Source organism: Phlebotomus papatasi, chromosome 2 (assembly GCF_024763615.1).
Source record: "Phlebotomus papatasi isolate M1 chromosome 2, Ppap_2.1, whole genome shotgun sequence".
NCBI classification, from domain to species: Eukaryota; Metazoa; Arthropoda; class Insecta; order Diptera; family Psychodidae; genus Phlebotomus; species Phlebotomus papatasi.
The window spans coordinates 27,036,984-27,052,721 of NC_077223.1; the positions used below are offsets into that span (position 1 = coordinate 27,036,984).

Genomic DNA, 15,738 nt, shown 5'->3' on the forward strand with positions numbered 1-15,738 from the left:
AGTTGTGAGTTATCAGAAGGATATCGTTATAATTTCCCACGGTCTGACAGTCTTTTTGACTTGGGTCTCGTTTAATTTTAAGTCACACACCTATACCTGCAAAATGAGCCTAGTCCCGTCTCTGCCGAAAGATTGAACCAGCTTCCATGCATTTCTGTCCATTGTCCTTTATTCATCAACAATGCCCCGAAGTAGTATTTAGTTTTGATAAAAGACTGTGCAGTTTTCGGGGTCCACCGCCGTCTTAGCATAGTGACCAACCTCCAAAATAAAACGGTGGAAAGCTCTTTCATTCATTTTCATTCATTTTCAACCGCTTATCCCTATTGGGGTCGCGGGCCCATGACATCCAAATTAGCAGCCCACGCTTGTCGATCCTCCGCCACTTCAGGAAGATGTTCGGGTTCGATCCCGAGGCGTTCCAAGGCAAGATTCTGAATTTGATTCAGCCATCTTGTCCTAGGTCTGCCTCGAGGCCGAGGTCTCCTCACAATGGCTTGCATAGCTTTTCTGGGGGAAAAGCTCTTTCTTAGGTTGTATATGCCATTCATGTGAGACATGTTCGAAATTTTCGAGTTCCCAAAATCCCAATACACGAAGAAGAAAAAACGAAACAGAAAATTCTGCTCTGTCGAAATTTCACTGCTTTGGAACACTCATTGTGCAAGGTTAAGAAATGGGTAACTCTTACTGAGCTGTAAGCCATTTGGGACGAAGTCCCTAACATGAATAATGAACAAATTAAGAAACAAAGGATAATTATTTTAAAAAAGTAAATGCCAGTCGTTATATAAAATTCTAAGTTGTAGGAGAGACACAAAAGAACCACTTTACGCTTCTTTGTTTCGAAAGAACAACAAAATCTTCAAAAGTGGCTTGCAAAACAACCATTAAATTTTCAACAAACACTGAACTGATCATCATCTTTTGAGGATTTTCTTGGCATCATGAATATATTAATGAAGTGAAAAGTGGCTTCTGAAAATCTCTCCTATAATCCAAATTTTTTTATGCATCTTAAATTGTTATTATTTTTTTAAAGTGTTTAAATTCTAAAATTTGTTAAGAATATTGGCTTTGGAATTGGCTAGATATTTTTTAATGGTCTCTTTATTGTCATAGTTCCTTGAGATTCTGATTCTCGAGCCAGCTTACGCAAATTTTTTTTTGTCAGGGGGATTGTGGTCTATAATTCCCTTCCATAGTACGCTAGTACGTCGTAGGTCGGCATTTCTGGTGCCTTTCAATCGGGGTAGATTACTTTCTTTTTTTTCATTTTCACTTTAGATTTTTCTGACTTAATTTTGTTTACATTTTTTTCTATTTTTTGTATTTTGCTTTTTTCCTTTTTGCTGTTAATCGGATATTATAACAGGAACGAACCCTAATTAAGGTAAAGTGTCCTTAAGTCGACCGGTTCCTCAATTCAACCGGTAGAGTTATTTATTCAATTTATTTATATTTGCACTAATATTTGCCGTATGATCTAACATTAATAGGTCAATTATTCCATAAATAAATACGAATCAGTGACAATTTTATAGAAATTCGTCATCAAACATTCAAATATTGACTACCGGTCGAGTCGAGGAACCGGTCGACTCGAGGGCACTTCACCTTACGTTTGATTTAAAACAAATGAAATAAATTTCAATTCAAATAAAATCAAACATTTTTATTTTAGCTTAGATTTTATAATGTTTCATTTTCAAAAAATCCTCAATAAATTTTAATAACTTAAAAAACTTTATAACTGAATACGAAAAATCTTTTATTTACCGACTTAAATATTTGGACCTGATTTTTTTCGAATGTAGTTTATAGGATATTGTAAAAAAAAAACAATTTGTAAAACTACTTTTCGTTGAAAATGAATAATCAATTTTATTTTCATGGATTTTCTAAGATAAAATGTTAAAGATTTAGGCGTTTTTTGTCTATTTTATTTTTATTGTTGAATTTCGGTTAGCGAAGACCGCCGTTTTGTCCTTAAAGGGTTAAGTGAATTTAAAAATGTTACTATATAGGTATTAGATTAGTATGGGACAATTTCATGTATGCAAAAGGAGTATTCAGTTTAAATTTCTGTATTTTAAATTTCACTGTAAATCTAATAATAATAGGGGAAAGCTGTCAGGTTTCGCAGACACTCTAGCTTTGAATTTTTATATTTTTGCAATTTTCTTTTAATTAATCTGATCTAATGGCAATAGATTTTAATATCTGGTCTTAAGACACACATTTACTGAAAAATTAAGTAAGATTCATTAAAGGAATATTGGAAAAATATTAAGTGGTCGAAGCCAGAGTGTGTGCGAAGCCTGAAAGCCTTCCTCTAAGTTTTAGTTCTATTTTTCATCTGTTTTCCAAGGCTCCACCTTGTCTTATATCGGTTGTACGTTGTGGCGGAAACTTGAACAAAACAAAGTTTTTTTGCAAGAAATATAGGTTCTCTGTAAGGATATATTTTGGGCTATACTCTTAGATTTATTGTTTCTCTGCCTTTCGGTCGTAAATAGCATTTTTTTTTGTGGTGAATAATGCATGTCGAGAGAACTAGCACCTGGAACCACCCTCTAATTGATGACTTCCTTGTAATTATGGTGCTAGAAAATCTTAAAAGTAAAACGAAAGATAAATAATTTCACGCAATAATCGGTAAGATTGAAGTCTAATTCCTCGCAATTTTGTTGCATAATTCGTCTCTCTCTCTTCTGTGACTTTATGGTGGCTTTAAGACTTGACCATCGACATGGTCTTTTCATCTCTTGGCTTCGTCAACAAAAACACCAAACTATGAAGTTATTTTAAAGCGGCTTGTACAGTTAAATTGTACTCTCACATCCAACACACACGCAAAAGACTGTAAAATGTGTGATTTTTTACCTTTTGAGCAATCGATCTCTTGAAATTCCAAAACTCAAACCAATACATTATCTCTCTTTTGGAATATGACATAATTTTCTCGTCCAAAAAAATCTTCGTTTTTCCTTGGAAGAAAGGTGTATAAAGTGCAAGGAGACATCGAGAGGGGTGTATGAATGGCAAAAAAATTGTCCACGAGAATCAGAAACTGATGACAAGGCTTTGGGATGAGACACTGAGGAATTCTTCGAAGCCCGCGTGTCATTTTTCAAGAAAGAAGCCTATAATCGCATTTTTTTGCCATGAGACGCTATGGATAAAAAAAATCCCAGCGCGTGTTTAAGTAACTGATATCAACATATTGAATTGCCAATCAACTCAGCATTTTGCAACCCTCCCATCACTTTCAGTGTGATTAAAATACTGATGACTCTTGGTATTCTATCCCCCTCGTGGAGGGCCTTTTCCGACCATCCAGAGGGATTTATGGGTGTGTTAGGATTCCCAAGGGGCAATAGACACACCTCATCAAAATTATTCCCGCGCAGTAGAGAATTTTCATATTAACTCCACAAATTTTCCCATTGAAATGCATCTTTGACATTGATTTTCACCTCAGCAATACAATTATACTCCATCTAATAATTGCGGTAATTAAATAAAATCTTGAAAACTTGCATTGACAAATGCTTTGTCGAGTGATCAAGAAAGTACACTCAATGATTTTTTTCCTACCACTTGTTACTAAACTATCGCACGTTAATAGCCAATTAGGCTTTAATTAAAATCTACCTCTGATCTCATCAAATCTGGACACTTCATCAATCAATACCATCCAATATTTCTCAGATGATAAATTAATGAAAGCTTACAATTTCACTAATTTGAGAAGTATTTGCGCGAAAAAAAAATAGTCACACATTGTTTGAGTCAGTAATTTTCTTAAACAGCCATTAATTCAATTCAATTTCTTGTGGGAACATGCTCAAAGTGTCTTACTTTCGCTTATTTAACACCGGACAGTTAATCAGACAGTGTGAAATTTGAGAAATTCACTAATTACTATACACATTAAATTTGTTATATAAATTTATGGGTTTTATTACGGGGTCAGTGTGCTGCGAAGGGAATTTTGAGCAAAGAAAGACCGCTATATCTAATAAAAATTTTATTTATCTATTTTTTTTAATTTTGTTTGTTTCTTTTCATTTTCAAAGCTATAAGTAATTAATGATCATATACAAGTAAGAATAGGGCGTGGGGCGATTTTAGGAATGTTTGAGTTTTAAAAATAATAAATTTTTGGGATAAGAAATTATTATATGGTTAATGTGAGCAAAACTACTGTAGGTATCGTATGTGCATTCTCATTAAAATAAAAGATCAATAGATCCTTATTAAAATTAAGCCAATAAGAAGCTTGATATACCTATAACTTGAACGCAATCAAAATTGCCTGTTCTACTGCAGGGATGTCAAAATTTTGTATAAAATATAGGTCTCACGAGGACGACTTCAACCTGTAAAGGTATTAATAGTCTACCCTCTAACCCTTCTAGTTTTCTTCTGTTTAAGAAAAGCTGAGATTGTAAAGAATCTCAGCTAAAAAAGATCAACAGTAACTAATAGATTAAGAAGGGAATAAAAAAATCACTATCTAAATTAGACGATCTCAAATTTTTATTGCGTATACTTCCCAAAATATTAATTGCTTTGTCTTATTATTCCCTGTCTCGAATCTCGATCTCTCAAGTTATTTTTTATGATTTTTTGTTGACTTTTAAAATTATCTATCTTGTAAAATATATCATTTACTGGTTTTACTAAAATTTACTAAAATTATTGATGGATGTTGTAACAGATTCTTGAAAATTTATCATACCCTTCCAAACCTTTCTGATAAGCAACATTTTGTGAAATAAAAATTTTCATTCATGTCTTTACTGAAACATATTGCATATTTCTATCCTAATCTTTCGTACTGAAGTAAATACTCAAGACTAAATTGAATTTTGATTTGATGATCACACGATAGATTACATGATCATAAGGACAAATTCAATTTTGGATTTGAACACGAAATAGATAGGACAGGAATATGCTATACAATTGGGAAATATAGTAATAAAAATTTAGGATTTCATGAAATTTTACCGGTCTGAAAGATACGGCAGGGACACTAGGAAGCACTCTCATTGTGAAACTAGGTTAAACAGTGAAATTTAACTATGGTTGAATTTAGAACACAAGACGACATGAAATTCCGGACAAACCACTTTGGAAGTTAGATCTATGATTATTGTAAGTTTTAGACATGCGGCTGACATTTATCTATTTGACATCATTTGATGTCATCTATTTAACCATGAAGATGGTCTACTTCTGTGTGTTATGATGGGGTAACATCATGTCATTACCACTTACCTCCCTCTTGCACGCATACATGACTTAGGGTTTGATACCTCTACACTTTGGCGATAATCGCTAATAGAGAGAGTTAGTTAGTGATTAGACGTGGACAGTAAGGACGTAAGCACCTGCAGACCATAAGGAGGGTCTGTTTGATAGACAGGATGGATGGTAGGTTTGATTCTCATCCCTAATCCTCTTTCCAAAAGCTCTACAGGTCTTAATAATTCCTTTGGTACACGAGTAGATTTTTTCTAGCGAGAATAAAGTTAACATGATCAAGGAATAATTTGGTAACTATCTAATTCTAGAGTGACCTACACACACAAAAATGGAAAGTTCTTAAACAGAGAAAACCGAGGAATTTAATTTCGAATCCCATCCAATGAATGTCAATGCCCTAATCCTAAATCGTTGATCATTTAATTTTAAATGTAATTTGCAAATTTCAAGATGTTTTTCATTTTTAAGCCAATGCTGAACATAAACTCGCAATCTTTTAGCGTAAAAGAGGTAGGGATTCTAGCCCATTTCATTGGAAAAGAGCTTCTAAATTTAAACGTCTCGGGAATTCACGTTTAATTTAAATTCCTGGAGTCTTATATAAGGGAAGAGTACCCCGGATAGGAATGTTAAGAGACATGCTTGATCTTTAGTTGAAAATATAAGCCTCAAAATACTATTTGGTATTTTTGTGTCTGTTAATCGGTATACTAGTGATTCATTTAACTATATCCGCGCATTTGAATTTTTAATTTTAAGAATAAATTAATAAAAAATAGATGTAATTGCAACGATGTACTTTGTACCTCGGATCGTCACAAATTTAATCAGGTGTATTACGGAAAATTAGTTTTAAATATTAAATCTAAACTAATGCACTGCATTCTTTTGAGAGTTGAATGGTAAAAAGTAACTAATAATTTTTTAAAATTCATTTGAATTGGTGCGATAATCTGATAGTAACCTGACGATCCGAGGAACACTGCCGATCGCTGGTGCTCTTACATTATATTCTTAAATTTAGAGTCAAAATTTTTCTGTGTGTACTTTACAGATTATTTAATTGTTTCGGGTTTTCAAATTCTAAGAAAGTTGTCCGAAGTCTAAGGTGATTTGCCTGAAATTCCAAATTTTACCACATGTGCCTGTGCCTGACATATTTTGAATAGTTACAAACTTATTAAAAATTGATTTAATATAGGTCAAGAAATTAAAGAAATTTTGGTCGAGTTTAAAAGTTTGACATACATGAGGATTTGGCTCAATCTTGAGGATTTGAACGTGTTAGGATCACTTTGCTCAAATTGTTGTAGGGGGAAGTGGGGTACATTTCAAATAGGACAGCTTTAAAAATAGTTTTTTTTCCTATTTTTAAACGGAATTATGACTTTGCCATGACATTATTGAGTTTTACATACTCATTGTGAAGCTAAATTACATAATTATAAGCCTTAATTTCTTTTAAAAATTGGAGAAAAAAGCTAATTTTTAAAGCTGTCCCATCTCAAAAGTGCCACACTTTCCTCTAAATAGTTTTCTTCCTTCCTTAACTTTATTGACATCGTGTACAAAAGTTCTAACAACGACTTTTAGAATGATATTATTTATATTTTTTTTATATAGAATTTATAGGCAGTATACAGGTTTGAAGACTTAAAAGTCTCACAGAAAAATCGCTTTTCCGTTTTTTGATTATTTCATATTTAAATAAAAGTTATTTAATCTTTTTAGAAGAAAAAAAAAGTAAAATAAATTCTCTTCACGTATTAATGAATTTGTTATAATATTTTAATGCCCCTTTAGACTTTATCTGTTAAATCAATTTGGAATTCTCTTGAACAAAATTTAGAGCCGTATTATTGTTTTACAATAAGTTTAAAAGCAGTCAATAAACAGATTTAGTACTTAAGCCACTAAAGCCTTCCATTTTAAAAAGTGCTTCTGTTTTATCTGGTAAAACAACAATTTCTTGGGTAAATATTTTTAAGGATGAACCCTCATTGTAAATTATGAGGAGATAATTTAAAAAGAATTTTCATGTCACTGCTATTTGTACTACAAGGAAGTATTTGCTGGAGTTGATACAGAAGGTTATGTTGATTTTTCGAAAATAAATACTTAACATTACATACAAAACACTGCTTTTGGGCATAAAATTTTCTCATAGACAACGTTTAAAAAGTAATTCTGTCTAGACTGAGAACTTGACGGTGTCTGCGAACTCATAAAGGACCAATAACCGTTGAAATCAGCGAAAAAATAAAATTTGCGGAATTCTTACTTTTCATGGTATTAAATTAGAAAATTTTCATCAATGTTTTTGAAGAAGGAGTTTTGTTATTTATATTAAAGTGCATTGAAACATCTGCAAGCTTTGTAAGTTTATGGATTTCCATACTATACGAAGATGCATTTATCATCCGAAAAGAATTTAAACTGTCTGCACGCTGACAAGTCGTGTTATTGACCCCTTGGTGGAGAATCACCTGAACGTGAGGGGCTCGATGAGACTGCATTGCATGTTATTTCTTCCTTTTTATATTCACATTTTTCTCCCCTTTTATTGCTTGGTTTGTTGTTCAAATTAAAAGCAATTTATTGAGAGACAACCTCGGGGACTCTCCTTGATTTTTCATTTTCACGACATGTATATATATATATATTTGTATATAAGCAAGAGGGATATAATGGATTTCTTTCTTTCCTTCAACAAAATGTAGGAGCTGAAGGAGTCATTCAACTATGGCCTATTCTGTCCTCCATCGAATGGAAAAGCTGGAAAATTCCTCGATGAGGAGCGTCGCCTTGGGGATTATCCTTTCAATGGACCAGTTGGGTATCTGGAGGTGAGTTATTTATATTGATTTCTGAGAAAAAGTCTCCTGTAATCCCGTGTTTGTGATGATAGCTCAAGTACAAGAGGCGCGTGTACAAGATGCTCAATTTGGATGAGAAGCAGCTGAAGGCTCTGCACACGCGGGCGAACCTGAGGCGATTTCTTGAGTGTGTCGGCGGTGGACATGTGGAGAAGATCTCCAAGATGTGTGCCAAGGGTCTGGACCCCAATTTCCACTGTCCAGAAACGGGAGAGACGCCCCTCACGATGGCCACGGGCGCCAAGAAGCCCAATAAATTGCTCATCGCTCTAGTCAATGGGGGCGCCATTCTCGACTACCGAACCCGGGATGGGGCCACAGCACTCCACAAAGCTGTTGAGAGGGATTCCCTGGAGGCAGTCACGTGAGTACAATTTATCCTTTGTTTTTTTTTTTGGCACAAGTCAACAAAGACCACCATTTGGCAGGGAATTTAATTTACCCACGCAGGAATTGGCTCTCAAGAATGTCTCAAGGTACATTCCCAGAATATCAACAGAATCAATTAAAATTGAAGATGTGGGTAGAGAAATATTGCCAGACGATTCAGTGAGAGTCACATAGTCCTTATATAGTTTGCTATACAAAATCTTCAATTTAATGCTGCTCATCCCGATTTTATGTCTCAAACACTATAAAACCGGGTCACTTTTTATTAGCTTGTTGACATTTATTCACGATAAAATTCATACTATTCTAGAATACGTTTTAAATCGAGCATTTTATTTATCTTTTCAATTATTAAAATATTCTTTTGAGACGTTTGAGGCAAGCAGCAATAACATTAGTGATGAACAATTCAGAAAATGATTCCAACGCCTTTTTAAGGATAATAAGAAATCTGTCTAGTTTATTGTTAAAAAATAATCTTCGATATTTTTAATAAGAGTATATATAATCTTCAAAAACAAAATTTACATTGTCTACATTGTAGCGACACCCGTACTATCTGAAGGGAATATTAATATTCAAGTACAATCATGTGGAAAGTTGACTTTTTTATATGGAGCTATTTGAAGCCAATTCCCTGAATTGATCTCAGACTCAGCTCACAGTGCTCAGAGGAAAAAGTGTATTAAAACAATAATTTAGTATATTTATCCCTCGACGCGGTAAGGCATCATATAATACGAAAAAACTTCTCAATTTTTAGATATTTAGCGTAATGGTCGCGAGTGCAAAAAACGCCCATATAAATTTAAATCGAAGTATGAGAAAGTGGCTTCAATATTCAGGGAACTTGCCATGGGCTAGTTCAAGTATTTTAAATCAATTTTTGTAGCATGATTTTACTCATAGTTAATGGATTATCCTTTCATTTCTAAGATAAGTCTATAAGATTTCTTTAAAATTGTCTTTAAAAGTCTTAAAAGCTTACCAAGATCTGTAGTTTTGTCTCATATTCCTTTAATCTTTCAAAATATAACAGATTTGATGAACAAGACTGAAATAGGAATGTCTAATATGTTTATTTTTTCTTTAATTTCCTTTAATGCTAAATTGTACAGAATAAATATTGTCGAAGATTAGCCTTATTCTATTTGGACCCATAGAATAGCAATTTCAGGGCATTGACGGACTTACGGTTTAACCCTTTAAGGACGAATGGGACACCGGTATACCAAAAATAAAAACTTTTTTGACTATTTAGAGGACAAAATTACTTCCTAATAGTCAAAAAATGTTTTGGTTTTTGGGACATCGGTGTCCTATTCGTACTTAAATGATTATGCCAAGTAACGATTTAGTGGAAAATGTATGAAAATGCTGTTTAATTATTATTTCGATTATAATTTCACTAACTTAAGTTACTTAGGCTAATTTTCAAATCCGTAAAGATCCTTATACGAATTTCAGATCTAAGATATATCCATAATGGCCTATTGTTGTTATGGCTTATTGTTCAATTAGTTAGATAAAACAAGATAAGACTTTGCATGAATGTCCTTTACTTAATTCTTTACAACCAAATTTTATGGGCAATTTATTCTCGAGGATCAGCCTAATGCCCTAGACAGACAGCTTATAAGTCTCCAGTAATAGACCAGCTCATAAGTCTATTTGGGTACTTAGATTTGAGATCTAGTCACATGATCATTCTTGATTAATAGAATGGAATGATAATGAATAATATACCTATTGAATAGCGTAGATACGGGTGACTTTGCACCCCTGATTTCGTAAGCTTTTCTTTAATTCTAGCACTTAAGGATGTTTTTTTAGACAATCTTTAAGTGTTCTTATGGTATCTGGACCATCCTTAAATACTTCAACTAGAAAGGAGCTTACGAAAAGCAGGGGTGTAAAGTAAAGTAAAGTCTCCCCCGGAGTGGAAAGTCACTCTCATCTACGGTAACTATTCCATAGGCATAGACTACTTCTAGTTTTAATTCACTTCAAAAACACTTGTAATGAGAATTTTGTGTAATTCTTGTAGTAGTTCTTGAGGCCCTTAGGAGTGCCCCACCTTACTTTTAGTAGTTTTAGTGGTAGAACCAAGACCACTTATAAGCAGTTTATAAGATATTTGGATCTAGAATGCCTTCTTTGGAGAGTTTTGCAAGACTACGTTAAGAAAAAAAATGAATTTTGGATATTGTTTATCAGATTAAACTAGAAACTTTGCGGTATCTGGGAAGGGTTTTACCATTTGGGATATGAGATTCACATTCTTGTTGGTTAAAACATTAAACAGAAGCGTTAAATTCAGTTAATACTGATAAATTGTATTGAAGTATGCTGTTCGGTTTTATTATTAACTCATATATCCGGTTTTGATAATTTAACGGCAGCCGTAGCAAAATCATCGACCGGAAATAAAAACTATTCCCAATTTGTTTTTGTACAAATAAGTTTAAAATTCTCGAAGTGAGTACCCTAAAGCACTAGAACGAACCTACTGCTCGATCTACCTACATTTGTTAACCACTTTGAAAGTAAAGCCTACGAAATTAGGACTGAAGTGGCTGAGTGGCGTTCTAAAATTCATCGAGCAATATTAAACTTGTCAAAACACACACCATTTTATAATTGCAAATTGGAAATATCGTAAAGCAAAATTGCGTTACGCAATGCGGCCAAATCGAAAGTCTTGAAACTACGGGAGGCGTCAATCACCATTCGTCGCGGTGGCCCACATCTCTGTTCTGAGCGACACTGAGACAATGGCAAATTGATGGATTGGGGAATTTGCTTACTGGAGGGAATCAGCAATTACTCTTGAGACTAAGAAAGGAAGAAAAAAAAAGCAGTTGAGAGCCTGAAGAGTAAAATCCTTATGCTTTTCAAGTAGAATATGCTGCTATTCGTGTAGAGAATGTGTCTGGGAAGAAAAAAAAAACGAGGTGAGAGATGAAGAGGATGATGGCAGTGGATGAAGAAGAAAAAAACTAAGAAGAACATCTTGTGGTGTACTCTTCGATGTGAATTTCTGCACAAGGAAAGAGGTAAAAGAACTCGGCAAACTGTTCAAAATCAGGTGCGGATTGCGATCAGTCACAAGGCAGATCCGAATTCAATCATTGTCAACCGATCACCATGGGCAAGACATTGATCTGTGAGTGGAAATTTATCAAGGAGAGTCAATAAGAGTTGGGACATGTGAGGAATAAAATTGTGGTATAGAATTGAAAAAAAAAACAAGATTTGTTGAATTTATGACACAATCTTACATCGGGGAGAACTGGCGAGAGACAATGAAAGAATCGATAAATCCGCACCTGATGGCAAAAGGCAAAAGAGATTGAAGAAGTGGAAGGAACGAAAGAAGGCAGCAAAAAAAGCAAGACTTGAGATTTCTTGGGTGCTCACGGTGAAAACTGGTTTTACTCTTGGCCATATTTGAGCCTCCTCTGCAGAAAAAAGATCTATACCCATGGAGGTGAGAGAGAGAATGAGAGGCAAACCCGTAAAGTATTCAACTATTGTGCCTTAGCATTATGCTGTTAAACGCAAACAGTTTTCGCATTGAGGTGATTTGCGGTGTGGATTGCCATAATTTTATTGGCATCCACTTCGTGGTATCTGGTTCTGTGCCATCGGGTGGCTGGAGTCTTGGCCAGTGTCTCTAGGGAGACCTCCTGAGCTGGATCACCAGGCATTGAGATGCACAGAGATGTAGAGAGTGAACATAGAGGCAGAACCTTATGTCATCAACACTGAAAATTTATCATCTAACAACTTGTGACACCACAACCAATCACTTGAGGGAAGCAATGTGGGTTGACTGAAGAATTTTTCTCCAAAAGAAAAACCATAACACACTGATTTAGTATTGTTGGCGAAAGGCTGGAAAAGTTCAGTGAATGGCATTACCTAATATTTAACAATCTCTCAGTAATTCTTCATTTTATCACAAAGACTGATAAAAGTACTGCTTGAAGCATGTGGCAATGTTATATTGACATGAAATTAATTTAAAAAAGAAATATTACCTCCGGCACACCTTTCAGGGTACTATGACACTAGGATTTTCACAATTTAATTTTAAATTCAATTGAGCCAATTGAGCATTATAAGATTTCTAGAATTTACTTGAAAATTCTCACAGCCAGGACACATTTTGCAAGAAATTTGCTCAATTTTAAATAGTGTCGCGAGATTTTTGATTATGAATGACTCCGGAAAATGTGTGATGTACTTAAAATGTATTATAAGTCACTTATCAGTTATGCAAAATAATCCCCAAAGCCAGAATTAAGGGTTGTAGGCAAGGGGTCTTATGAAGAGAGTCTCATACAGTCTTGTTGAAAATCTGTTTGAAGTCATCCCAACTGCGATTTATTGATACAACAATTTCCTACGAATAGCACTGAAGGAACTTAGCAAATTACTCCCGATACTGAAGCTTCGCTCGCGTACAAGTTTATCACTAATCACTGTACTTATTTTATTTTTTGGGCACAAATAATATAAGTATGAGTAAATAAATTTAATAAGAACAAGTTTTTTTCAAAATGTTACTTGTTTAACTGCAATAAAATTGAAATTAATGATAAATTTTAACATTTTAATTTGTTGAATTTAAATTTAATTCAGCAACCACATTTCTGCTATTTTACCACATTTAAACATGTTTTTGTGAACAAAGTATAACTTTATATCAATAAATAAACGAAAATCTGTTAATTCAAATGATTTTTAATGCAAAATAACGCATAGCAACAATTCATCTGTAAATTAAATTGAATTTACAAATTGAAAAAAAACCGGTGTGATAGCACAGTCAGATCAGTAAAATTTCATAAAATCAAAATTCACATGTCTTTCTTCATTAAACGTTTTGCATTCGTCTATCTCATTCTCTCAAACTCAAATTTGGATTAAACTAAATTTCAATCGGTATGACGTTTGTAAGAAGAATGTAGTTAATGTAAATCGTTTGAAAAAGAAGGAGATGTGAATTTAGATTTCATGAAATTTAGAATCTAAAACATGTTTAGGGCCAGTTATGGTCAGATTAGGTTAAAACGTAGTACTTAAGAACAGGTTATTTACTTCGGAAAGTTTATAAAAGCCAGGGTAAACTATCCTGTCCCAACGTGGAATGTAGCTCTACTGGTAAGCTTGTATGAGTTTAAAGAAGCTGCGATCCTTTCTTTGCAAATTTGAATTGCATTTGCTTAAGCTTAATAGAATTCAAAAAAAGGCAAAAAGACTTGTTTGTAATCATTTTTTAAAATACTATTTTACCACAAATTTGCTTAAGAGAAAGATAATTAAGGGAAGTGTTTGTAATTTGGGACATGTTGCATATTAGTACCAATGTCTAAAGTTGGAAGTGCAACATTTTCAATATAATTTGAAGTTTTTTTTTCTTAATTCTTTTTCATAAGTGTTATTTCACACCTTGAAAGGTAATTTATTATTTTTGATTTCTGGAAAATAAATCTGAGTACGTTTAGAAGTGAATAATAATGGAGACATGAATTTGAGTGTAATTTTGGGACCCTTGCTTGTAATTTTGGACACTTCCTAAAAAGAATAAATATTCAGATAAGAAAAACGTAGGGGAAAACGCACTACCTTCGGATTCGGACTACTGAAGCTTCGAACAATTCATTTTTTCAATGTGTTTTAAATGAATTTGGCCCATTTTAATATTATATTTTAATAGCTAGTCCAATGCCTCAAATTTCCAGAACAGGGTTTTGGGTGACATAAATAAGGGAGATAGAAAAAAAAATTGAGTGAAACGCATTAGTCGTCCGAAAGTAGCATGTTTGCTTTCCCCTATAATTTCAATCAATTTATTTATAGTGTCCAAAATTACAAGCTGTCCCAAATTACGAACAGTTTCCCTGTGTTTTAAAGTATCAAAAATTATTTTCTTTATATAGAGGTCTACCATTAAGATGCTTGCCCTGGTTGCCCTGCATAGAATTTGTTAATACAGTGGGACCTCGATAGAGTCAACCCCCGATAGAGTCAACTTGGACCCAAATTGACTCCGATGGAGTCAACTTTTCTATTATTATTGAACTAATAATATTGTTAAGACTTTTTCGAAATTAAAATCAGTGTTTTGGTGTATCAATGTAACGTTTTTAATACAAGTAAAACATTTATGTAAGTAACATGGTAATATTATGATAAAATTCGTATATTAACCGTGTAATCATTTTCCAACAAAATAATTTTGTTTTCGAGATTTTAAGCGTTTTGACGGATTTAAAATTCTCTTGTCTTTTTTCTCTTCTCTTATTTTTATTTTTTATTTTTTGATTAGGTCTGTGATTGCTATATAAGGAAGTTAATGTAAGGAAAGACGTACAGGATGCTAGATTTTTTGAGTACAACATAGTGAAGAAACTTTTTCAAAATTTATTCAAACTTTTTAAAGAACTAACTTGTTCAAAAAAATGTATATGATAAACGACCATAAAAATTACCCGTCTAAAGAAAATGTGTAAAAATAATTTTAAGTTACATTTTTAATTAAAGAAAATTGGGATAAAAAAATAAGCGACAGAAAATTAAAATTGGCCAGCAAAAACGGTTAAAACGCTCTTCTTTTGTACATTTAAGATTAAAGTGATGAATGGTTAAAGATATTGATTTGGAGTCTTCTTCTAAAAAGACATCTTTAGGACACCATTTCCTTACCTTAACATCGTGGGTGGACCTCAATATTACTACATCGAGAGTAATTTATACTTAAGATATTTACTAATAATAAAAACATTCCGCAAAATCTGTCATTAATCTTCAACTTTTACCCATACATATGACTTTTTTGGGCCAAAGAGTGTAGAATTTATGGGTTAATTAGGGTAAGTGTGCCAAAATCCGGCCAGCTTGCAATTTCGGCCACCTTTTTTGTTCCTCGAATTTCCATGAATTTTTAGTTTTTACATACTCTAGAGATTATACAATGCAAAACAATAAGAAAAAATGTAGCTTCGACAAACGAGATGACGTGAAAAAGAGATTGGAATAATTCCCGAAGGGCAAGGAACTACGAGTATGAAAGTGGCCGAAATAGGGCACCAAAGCTATGTCTACATTTTTATTCATTTTAAAATGTATTAAGAATGATTTTAGAGTAAATAAAGACGATAAACTGTCCACAAGGTTCTAAGCAACA

General features: G+C 33.4%; 1 protein-coding gene across 3 annotated transcripts in view; it reads left to right on the forward strand.

Annotated features, from left to right (window-relative positions):
* The window catches only part of LOC129803296 (SH3 and multiple ankyrin repeat domains protein 3), a 90,163-nt gene that overhangs the window by 48,626 nt on the left and 25,799 nt on the right, over positions 1-15,738 (forward strand). For all 3 annotated transcript variants that reach the window (XR_008751850.1, XR_008751849.1, XM_055849746.1), the window contains exons 3-4: positions 7,998-8,123; positions 8,186-8,517. Coding sequence is in view for 1 of the 3 variants with exons in the window: in XM_055849746.1 (XP_055705721.1) it covers positions 7,998-8,123; positions 8,186-8,517 (458 nt within the window). In the remaining 2 variants the exon portion in view is untranslated. The remainder of the gene's footprint in view (positions 1-7,997; positions 8,124-8,185; positions 8,518-15,738) is intronic.